General features: G+C 34.4%; 1 protein-coding gene across 1 annotated transcript; it reads left to right on the top strand.

Annotated features, from left to right (window-relative positions):
• The first annotated feature begins 3,274 nt into the window (after positions 1 to 3,274).
• Positions 3,275 to 10,763, top strand: LOC25489083 (uncharacterized). The gene is made up of 4 exons (XM_013604517.3): positions 3,275 to 3,904; positions 4,197 to 4,715; positions 5,361 to 5,837; positions 10,247 to 10,763. Exons 1-4 carry the CDS (start codon positions 3,430 to 3,432, stop codon positions 10,495 to 10,497), a joined length of 1,722 nt encoding a protein of 573 aa, XP_013459971.1. The 5' UTR covers positions 3,275 to 3,429; the 3' UTR covers positions 10,498 to 10,763.
• The last annotated feature ends 342 nt before the right edge of the window (positions 10,764 to 11,105 follow it).

Raw genomic sequence — 11,105 nt, 5'->3', positions numbered from 1 at the left:
AAAAAAACATAAGTTTATGTATGAAATGGTTGTTGCATCGTAAGTGTGTGCTGCTTGTTCAGCCGTATCATAAGTGCATAACCATACATAAGCATTTTTTTCCATGGGTTTCGAATTTCTGCATTGTATCGGCCATTGTTTGTCTTCCTTACGCCACGGTAACAAATTTCCTGTTATAATTTTCACTGGTTTTTCCTTCACTCGAACCATCGTTTGCTGATACAAAAAACAAATGAATAAAAAAATAATGTATGTTTTTTTATATATATAATTGAAAATGAATGATCACTTCTGAAAGATTTTTGTTTGATTTAATAAAATTAAATAACATAAAATAAAGATTGGATTAGAAAATATGGAGAGAGATGAGATCAGGTCTTTCGAATCCTCTGTTTCCCCTAATTGGCACACATCACATATTCTTATGAATGATTCTCTAGTTTCACGATAGTTAACATAATAGTCCTAATAAATCCCTTGACTTAGGACCCTCTTCTCAGATTATATAGCCCCTAATTCCTTAGGTGGTATAATATTTTTTTGAAGGTTTTAAGAACGTTAACTTAATATCACAAATAAACGATTATGCATACCTAGAATAACCATGTTTATTTGAATTTTGAACAATTCAATTAAGTCTAAGTTGAAAGTTGTGGTCAGCAGTCATTCATTCTCACGAAATCATGTTTATATTTGATAAGGGTATAAAAAGCATTAAGAACAATTGAATTGAATAAAAACTAGATTGTCATCCACAATAAATAGAGTTTCACATCAACATGTTTCAATTAGGGTTACAAAGAATCATATCAGACCTAATCTCTAAGAGATTTAGCTACTTATAATTGAGTTTACAAATGGCATAATCAATGGAAGAATTAAAACATACATGAACTGATTAAAGGATGATGAAATCGCCCTCCTAGCAGCCTTCAGGTCTTAAAATCGCACCTTTGGCTCTTCTAATTGTTACCCTTGTTTCTAGAACTGACTTCAGCTTAAATAGGAAAATTTTACTGTGACCAAAATCGTGTCACGCCTCTGAAAATCGTGTCCTGATTGCTTTATAAACCCTAGATTCCTTCCATATCCTTCTGTAAAATCGTTCCACGCCACTAGAAATCGTGTCACGATTTCAGTGGCAGAACCTAACTTTCATTCTTGATATAAAATCGTGTCACACCTCTGAAAATCGTGACACGCCACTCTGCTTCCTGGACTTCCAGATTTTCTGCTTGTCACAACCCTAGATACCTCATGTTGCCTCAAAACTATCAAAATGTCAAAATAAATCCTAAAAATTACGTAATGACAACATGTCATCACCAAGCCCAATGCTACCTCCTGATGCCTATATCAGGTCCACATGACCACCAACCAATGTATTACATCACCACCAACCAAGGTATAATTGACTCTAAACCTATCACCCTCCTCAAGCATAAAGTGACTTGAACGTTGAAGTATTTTTTCTATGTACCCCACTGTAGAACCACAAAACTTTCACGGATTCCGATCAAAACCTCAATCAAGAAACTATTTCTTCCATCGATTTACCCTCATTGTTAGATATCATATAATATCTAACAATGTATATTTGAAAAGTTTTAAAAGCTCAATTCAAGCTCCATTTTTTTCCCAAACATGTTAATTTTTAAAAATGCATGTCATCAAAATAATATTCCCTACATTCGATAATACATATCGCAGTCAATCATTGCACGCATGCCAATGCACAATTTTGACCATTAATATCTTTAATTATATATAATAAATTTTTTTAAAAATTTGATATTTTGAAGATATTCATCAAGACAAATCAAACAACATCTTACATGCAAACATTTGTTTATATATTAGTTAAAAAATAGAGTCAAAGTAAGCTATGTGAATAGTGCACATTAAAAAATTGCGACATGTAGTTTGAAACGGAGGAAATAGCTACTTTTTACTAGAATCTTGTTAAAAAAATGTGTACAAATAAAAAAAAAATTGGAATTTTACTTTGAAATTCATGTTGAAAATGACATTTTTCAAACTAAAAAAAAACACAAAAGTTTCAAAATAAATTTACTATATTTAATTCTTTAACTTTTGGTATTAAAATTTGGTAAAAAAAACTTTTGCCATTAAAATACTTATCAACAGTTTCCTTTTAAATAATACTAACAAATCGATAGTAAAAAAAACAAAAACAAAAAGAGTTTTTCTACTTGCACCCTAGTTAATCATGGTTGCACCACAAAATGACAAGATTACCCTTTCATAAAATTTGATTTTCAAAAAGCCTATTCCTTCTTTTTTGGTTACACCCCAAAACCCTTCTTCCAAAACCATAATTCTCCAATCGATCGATTGTGTTCTGCGAAGATTTTCAAAACCATACTTTCTCACGTCCATTCATGATTTCAAAGAAAATTCGAAGCAAATCAGGTTAGCAAGTGTTGTTCTTCAATCGATTGTGTTTTTCTTGTTATGGGTTCTCAGTTCTGATTTTGTGTTTTCCTTGTTCTGCGATTCACAATTCTGCGATTTTGTAAAAAATCAGTTTAAGTAGGTTCATGTAAACTCAGTTTAAGTAGGTTCATGTAAACTCAGTTTAAGTAGGTTCATGTAAACTCAGTTTAAGTAGGTTCATGTTAACTCAATTTAAGTAGGTTCATGTAAACTCAGTTTAAGTAGGTTCATGTAAACTCAGTTTAAGTAGGTTCATGTTAACTCAGTTTAAGTAGGTTCATGTAAACTCAGTTTAAGTTTACATGAACCTACTTAAACTGAATTTAAGTTAACCTTGCCAATGTAAATTAAAACCGTAATCGTACAGTGCATCATTGCAGTTGAAGGAAAAAAATTGAAACTAGCAAATAGAAGAAGAAATTCACTTATTTATATCCAATTGAGTATGGATGAAAAATATTTTGATTCACTCTTTAATTTTTATGGAGATTGATATTGAACATCAAATTGTTTGATCGATCGCTTTGTGGGGTGAAAGAGGGTGAAACTCACTGACAATGAATAAAATTAGGGTTTTAAGAAAATTTATATAAAAGAGCAATTTTGGTATTATAAAAAAAATTTAAGAAAATTTGGGTGTAACCAGAAAAACATGGGGTGTAAATAGAAAAACTCAAACAAAAAATCTATCTAATCGGTAAAATTAATTCAGAAATTTCTTTCTTAGATCTAATTTTGTTTTTTTACTAAATTTATAGTACATTTTTACTTTAATTAAAAAGAAAAACACCTCTTCGTACTCATTTCCTCGTTCATGCACAATTACAGTCACTAGTCTTCAAAACCGGAAACGACGTCGCATAGTGTACCCATTTTTTCATTTTTCTCGCTTCGTATTCCATCGTTCCCTCTCATTTCTCATTCTCTGTTTTTCTTCATCACTCTCTCACAGTTTCGTACATTCGCTTCATCATGGAACCGCGGCCCAATTTCGAACCGTTTTTTGGACCGGACGATTGGCGGAACCGGAGTAATCTGAACCGGATGACTATCTCGGAGCTCGTATCCGAGCTCCGAGATACGTTTATACAGTCAGATTTCGACGTTGTCGAAGAAACCCTAATTGCTAGGGAAGCAGCATTGAAAGGTGAGATTGATGAGAAGAATAATGAAATTAAGTTGTTGGAAGAGAAATTTGATATGTTGATGTTGGAGAAGGTTAGTGTTGAAATGGAGCTGAAGAGGGTGAAGGAAGAAAAGGGTAATGGGGAATTAGGGGTTGGAAGGTGTAGTGGTCAAATGGTGAAGAAGAGAAAGGTTGGTAATGGGGTTTCGTGTGGTGGTGGTGGTGGTGGTGGTGGTGGTGATTTTGAAGGTGGAAGAGTTTTGGTGAAGGAAAAAAGAGGGGTTGGTGAACAAGGCAAGAAAGATGGTGTAGGTGCTTCAGGTATGGTGATTTTAAGTGCTTTTTGATGATTATGTTTGTTTAAGTGCTTTTTTTGATGATTATGTTTGTTCAAGTGCTTTTTTTGATGATTATGTTTGCATACATTATTATTGAGCATGCATGTTTGGTTGGTTCTACACTGACGAAAAATTGATTTTACTAAAACGATATAAAAAAACCCTTATTTGATGAAGAATTATCATTATTTTAAATACTTTTAGAATTTTAATTAGTAGTTAAGTTATATTGGGTTTTGTTTTTTTTATGTTTAAACCAATTGGAATTACGCCAGGGGATAATTTTGACAGTGTAGACGAGGCCCTAGTGGTTAGGGAAGCAATGTTGAAGCAAGCAACTGAAGAGAAGGTGGGGGAACTACTAGAGAATAATCAACTCAAGAGTTGGGAAGGGATCAGTTTTGAGATTGAGGTGAACACGGTCACAGGAGGAAGGCATGGAAAGAAGATTATGAAGGTTGGGGAGAACGATAAGTGGTTTGGTTTAGATGATTGTAAGGTTGTGAAATCTGGAGCGGGGCATGAAAAATACAAATTTGAAGGTGAAAACGTTGAGGTTTTGGCCAAGACTCTAGTAGTTAGGGAAGCAATGCTGAAGGCAGCGGCTGAAGATAAGGTGAGGGAATTACAAGAGAATAATCAATTCAACGGTTGGGGAAGGCTCAATTTTGAGGTTGAGGTGAAGACAGTCACGGGAGAAAGGCGTGAAGAGGATGTTGGAAAGGTCGAGGTTTTGGCCAAAAAGAACAGATTTGTTGGTGAACCAGGCAAGAAAGATGCTCTAGGTTCTTCTGGTATGGAAATTTTATTTGCTTGTTTGCTGACTATGTATGCATTTTTAATGTTACCTGAAGAAACAACAAAAATTGCAATGTTTTGTTAGTATTATGATCAAGATAATTTGTTGGACACTAGTTTTGTGGTCTGTCATGACATTAAGGCAGTGTCTATGTCACAATTACGATTAGTGGAGTCAAGAATAGTTGTAGAATGGATGGTGTTTTAACCATGGCAGATGGTGCAGTGAATTTGATGGAAAAAATGGTGAATTTTTGGGTTTAAAACTTTATTACACAACTCAGGAATGTGATTTGCCTTAAGGTGAAAGAGTCTTGTCTTTTACTTGGCACATTGACTTCTACATTGCTATAACTGTGCCTTTTTCAGTTTGGTTAGAGAATACTATGTAGTTTATTTGCAGGTTATCCTCGACTCATGTCTTTTGAAATTCATTTGATGCAACTAGTAATATAAGGCTAAGGATTATGTTTTGGCATTTTTATTTGTAAAATTTAGTAGAAATCTGGATGGGTGCTTAATTTTCATGAATGCGGAAAAATTGGCAATATTTTACAAGGGTTATAAACTCTACTGCTCTTCATTTCCTATTCTGAAGTAATTAGTTGTTGGCTGATCTATTATGTCACATTTTATTGCAGATACTGAGCGGCTAAGTTCATCAAGAGCAGTAAATGCAAACCTTGAAACAAGATTGGCTAAACTCACTGATATAATATCAGGTAATAATAACAGAGAAGAGCCCTTAGGGGTCAGGGAAGCAAAGCTGAAGGAGGAAATTGAAGAGAAGATTAGGTTACTGCACAGGAAGAATCAATTTAAGAGCTTGGGAATACATGATTTTGATGTTGAGGCACATAAAGTCAATGGAGAAAGGTGTGGTGAGGAGTTGGTAAAGTTTAGGGAGAACGGTGATGGGATTAACGTAGACAATGGGAATGTTTTGAAAGCTGAATTGGGGAATGAAAGACACAAGCTTGAGGGGGTGAAGAATAGTGGGGTTGTTGATGGGGAGGCTTGTGCTGTTGGTGAACTCAAAGGCGAAAATGTCAAGGATTCGACTGAAAGGAAAAGATTGGCTTGTGAACCAAGCAAGAAAGATGGTCTAGGTTCTTTAGGTATGGAGTTTTTAACTGCTTCTTTGCTAACTATATGTATTCACTTGGTGCTCGTATTTGCTAACAATATATGCATTCTTGAAAAAACTATTGAAGTTATGGGCTTGAGATAAAAGAAGAAGAAGAAAAAAAAAAAATTGAATATGAAAGAAACTAAATACTAACCTCTATTTGGCGAGATATTAGACTTATAGTCCTATATAAAATGGTAAGTTAAAACACAAATCATGATAATAACTAAGAAATATGCAAACTAATCTTAGGGATAGTCTATGATACTATAATATTAGAAATTAATCTTAAGGGATACGCCACTTACTTTAACACAATATTAGGATATTCTAAGGTTTTTTCTTTTTTTTAATACTATCAATTCTAATACCTCTCTCAAGCCAAAGCTTTGTTAGCTTTAAGCTTGTTATAAATGTATATCCTTAGTTGAAAAGTATAACACCCAACTTAATCAAAAACCCAAAAAGATATTTTGATAAACCAATGGTGAACACAAGAACAATTTAATTATTAGTCAATAAAGTTTGTGCCCAGCAGTAGCTTAAGCATGAACTGGAAGATGACACAACTTCAAATCAAACCAAACCAAACAAAAACAGTTTTGTGTCACTGCTAACCACACCTGAAGCTCCAATTAGATGGTTTACCTCTTCAAACCTAACCAAAATGGTATTGGATCAGTGCCAACCACTCTTGAAGTCCAGGCAGCAACTAAAATTGACAGCAGTGTTTGTGCTTGCACAATGTTGAACCAAATTGGAGCGATACATTGAGGTTTGGAATTAACAATAGAAACATATTTGGGGTGTAAAAATAGGACCTGGAATACTAGAGGCAAACGAACAGGCAGAACAAAGATTGTACTTGAAGACATACAGAGATAATAGACACTCACAAACAAATGCTGTGAACTAGGAGAGAACACACTTTCCTGGACAGACCCACAAGTCCGAAGGGGTCTCAACAGAACGGGGAGAGGTCGGTGGTCTATTACACTTGAAGATTGGTGATCTATCTCCCGTGTCTGATAAGATTCACATCTATCATGGCTCAAGGGAACACTTGTGCAACCATATGGGCCCAAATTTCCAGGCTGTGGGATCAGGGCAAAGATTTAGAATATTAACTGTTACTTATATAGGAGATATTGATAAAGATGAGGGTAATTCATACGCAACATTGCACAGAAAAGAGACTATTTTATGTGCTATTGAGGATATTGAGTGCCAACGTTCATTAGAGGCACTCTAAAACCCCTTTCAGCTTTTTGGACTGCTCTTGATCAACTGCGACAACCATTATACGCAATTACACATGAATGTAGTATCTTTTCTATGAAAATTTGCTTGTGAATTTGCTAATTCATATTTCCAATCTTTGTTCTGCTAACATAAAATATGTCATTTAGCCCTGCATAGTAGTATATTTGCCAATAAAATATAGGCTAAAGTGCACTTTTCCACCCCTAACTTTCAGAAAGTTGCAATTTTGGCCCCCTATGTACAAAAACTACAATTTTGGCCCCCTAAGAATTAGCCCCTTTGCATATTTGGTCCATTTTCCCAATTTTGACCGGTCAATGCCTACGTGGCATGCCACGTGTGTAATTATTGAATTAAAAATAAAATAAAAAAACATATAATCATTTTTTAAATTAAATAAATGAAAAATGAAATTAAAAAAATTAAAAAATCAGAAAAAAAAAATTAAAAATAAACATTCATCTTCATTTCATCCAATCCAATCCAGATAGGCACCATGGAACCAAAACATCACACCCAAAAAACGCACCATGGAACCAAGAAGCAAGAATCAAAATATTTCATGCCATCTGCAGATTGGCACCATGGAACCAAGGCAATATTGCATACCCACCAAGACACACCAGCACACTATCTTTCAAGCCTGGAAAACGGAATCACCGATTGTTGACTCACTCCTCCGCTTCCACTACCGCTTCCGTTTCCTCCACCACGGATTCAATTTCTGATGAAGGATTCAGTTCAAACAGCAGGAATAAAAACTAGAGAAACCAAAACTTCACACCCAAAAAACACACCAGCAGCTGTTCCAAACCAAAACGTAAACCGGCAACGCCCCTAGCTGCCACAACCAAACAGAAACAACTACACACGCAGCAAGCACCAGCTGCTAACAGCAACAGCTGCTAACAGCAACAGTCTCAGCCGAACCAGCCCACCTGCTCCTACCCTTTTCAATTATGATGATAAAAACATGGAATTTGAGCAATTTAAGGTGATTCTTGAACCGGGTTTTGATGAATTTGTGTTTTGTCAAAATTGTTGCTTTTTTATTTTTCTTGAGATTGAGAGGAAGATGAAATAAAAGATTGAGATTTTAATTTTTTTTCCTGATTTTTTATTTATTTAGTTTTTCATTTATTTAATTTAAAAAAGGATTATATGATTTTTTTTAATTCAATAATTACACACGTAACATGCCACGTAGGCATTGACCGGTCAAAATTGGGAAAAAGGACCAAATCTGCAAAGGGGCTAATTCTTGGGGGGCCAAAATTGCAACTTTTTGAAAGTTAGGGGGGAAAAGTGCACACATGAAAAGTGCACTTTAGCCTAAAATATATTTATCGAAATGTTTTTCTAATCCGAAATTCAACATTTTTTCTCTATTATTGTTGGAATATAAAATATATTTTAGATTATCTTGATATTATATTAGACTATTCTAGATTATTCTAAGATGGTATCAGAGCCTCCTTCAAGATCTATTGGGCCACCTGCTATTAGGTTTCTGCTATCGGGCCACCCACCATTTATATCCATGCACCAATCCCAATAGTGTTGGGCATGAGGTGGTGTGTTTAGGAGTCCCACATTGGATAAAAGATGGCTTGAACATGTGTTTAAAGGTGGGGGCTATCCTTACCTTATAAGCCGATTTTGTGGTGTTGTGTTAGACCCAACCAGGGGTGAATGCTTGTACAAGAGAGGGGTAGCTATGGCTACCCCAAAAAAATTTTTTTTTATTGAATTTGTAGGTATATTTTTATGTTTAGCTACCCCTAATAATATATATTTGGCTACCCCAAGTTCGATTTTAGGTGTAATAATTTTTTATGACTTTGGTTACTTTCGGGTGGCCACCTCATAAAATTATTGCTAGCTTCGCCGCTGGACCCAACCTCAATTTCTAAGAACAAACAAAAATCTTAACGGGTTTCATGTGTTTGCATCTATGTCTGGAATACAAAGTCATGAATTCATTCAAACAACAATAATCAAATAAGAGTGTGTTCTTAGCACTCCTCTTCTATGCTTCTTTGAAATCTCAAGGACGGGAAAACCATGGAAGCTGGCTAATGAGTTTTTTTCCTCCTTTGTGGAGCTTGCCATAACTTTTTCTTTAATGCATTTATGACTATTCCTAGATCAGAGATATAAGAATTCCTAATCTCAAGTATTTTACAGCTGTGTTAAATTTTTTATTAGTTGAGTTCTGATAAAATATGGAACAGATGATATGCTTGGGTAAATATGGTGACTCAACTCCCTGTCGGGTGAATAATTGAGGAAAAAGATTTGGTGATATATGTATTTTATTGCATAACTTAACTTGTTGTGAGAGTCTAAAAAATTGGGATGTATATAGATTTATTAGAAGTCATGTTTATGCATTTTCTATGAAATTTAGGTACGGTATACCCTAGGATCAGGACCTGTAACTATTGTCATTTGAAGCCATGTTAGCTCTATATTACCGTTCCATTACACAACTACAATCCTAATCATTCTGCTTGTTGATTTATTTATTTTTTCCTTATTTAGCTTCCCATAAAAAACAAAAAGAAGAAAGTAGGTGGCAAAATGCTATATATTTCCTATAAAAACTAGGTAGGTTACGGTGCACTATCAATGCACATATAAATATCTACACTTGATGAAAGCATAACTTAATAGCCATTTAGTAGGAGAGGCTGGATATTATAAGAACACAGTTTAGGGCTCTTCATTTTCCAAGCTTTGCTTGAAATATTTTGTTTACAAATCTATTTGAATTATGTTAGTAAAACTCTTAATACGCTTTTCTGCACACTCTCTTTTATTGGTTGAAATTCATATATGTACTATTTATATTTATATTTATGTGGGATTTGGGGCAAATTCATTTGACTTTCAACCAGTAAAAGAGTGTGTTGCCGACACTCCTCTATGAAGCACGGATACGGACACAGACACAGACACGTCGACACCACTAATAATTAGACAAAGTCACATATTTCAGTGTAATTATAAGTGTCGGTGTCATGTCGGTATTGCCCGTGCTTCATAGCCTCGATTTCCTGAATTATGATGAATATGAGTATAATTCACAAGCAACATTGATTATAAAAGAGACTAATTCATGTGTCATTTCAGATACTGGGGAAAAAAGTTCATTTGGAGCCGTTCGAAGAAACTTTGCAACAAAACTAGCTGAACCCAACAGAATTTTTAACAGAAATTCTGCTTCTTCTCTTGGAATTGCTGCAACATTGGATATCTTGGAAGAATTGAGTAGTGATAGTTCTTCCAGTTCCAGCTCCAGTTCCAGTTCCTCTTCTGGAGAATTTGATTTCACATTTTTGAACAGCAACAAGAAGATAAAAACCAATGGCGACCAAAGGTAAATAGACTGGTAATATTAGATAGGAAAACATACTTGGCACATAAACTTTTTGTATGGACCACATAGAAATGCCAGCTAGGTATATAGAGCAGAATAGGGAGGAAGGGTAAACAAAGTTGTGGTTTTTTTTTTTGTTATGTTAGGGTAAACTTTGTAAATTATCAATGCCCTATTAAATGGCAAACTTTAGTTGCTCAGTGATTTCAATATTCAAAAATTGTTACATTAGATTCTGATTAATTTCAGCGGAGTCAAGTGGTGATTCAAGAGGAGACAATGTTCTCTAAGGCTTTGTTTGGATTGATAGAATGAAATTTTGTTGTTTGATTTTCTTAAAATTTAATAGAGTAAAATGGAACATGATGGACCAATTCCATCCCAAACCATCCTCCAATTTTTACCCCAATATACTTTTTAATCAAATAAGTAATGCTATATTGACACCTATCTTGACACCGTATTACAAATTGGATTCAACAATTTTATTAATTTAGATTATCATGATGGGAGATTTTTGCAACTAATACAAGTTAAACTTGTATTAATGTTGCAAAAATCTTGAAACATAATAATCTAAATTAATAAAATTGTGAACAGTGTAATACAGTA

This window comes from Medicago truncatula, chromosome 3 (assembly GCF_003473485.1).
Source record: "Medicago truncatula cultivar Jemalong A17 chromosome 3, MtrunA17r5.0-ANR, whole genome shotgun sequence".
Taxonomy (NCBI): Eukaryota; Viridiplantae; Streptophyta; class Magnoliopsida; order Fabales; family Fabaceae; genus Medicago; species Medicago truncatula.
This window is presented reverse-complemented; position numbering and strand designations above follow the sequence as displayed.

Bases quoted from the DNA above. Each gene is read 5' to 3' on its own strand.
- LOC25489083 (XM_013604517.3), top strand. From the start codon at position 3,430: ATGGAACCGCGGCCCAATTTCGAACCGTTTTTTGGACCGGACGATTGG. The intron at 4,716-5,360 runs GTATGGAAATTT...ATTTTATTGCAG, and splicing joins AGATGCTCTAGGTTCTTCTG to ATACTGAGCGGCTAAGTTCA. The intron at 5,838-10,246 runs GTATGGAGTTTT...GTGTCATTTCAG, and splicing joins AGATGGTCTAGGTTCTTTAG to ATACTGGGGAAAAAAGTTCA.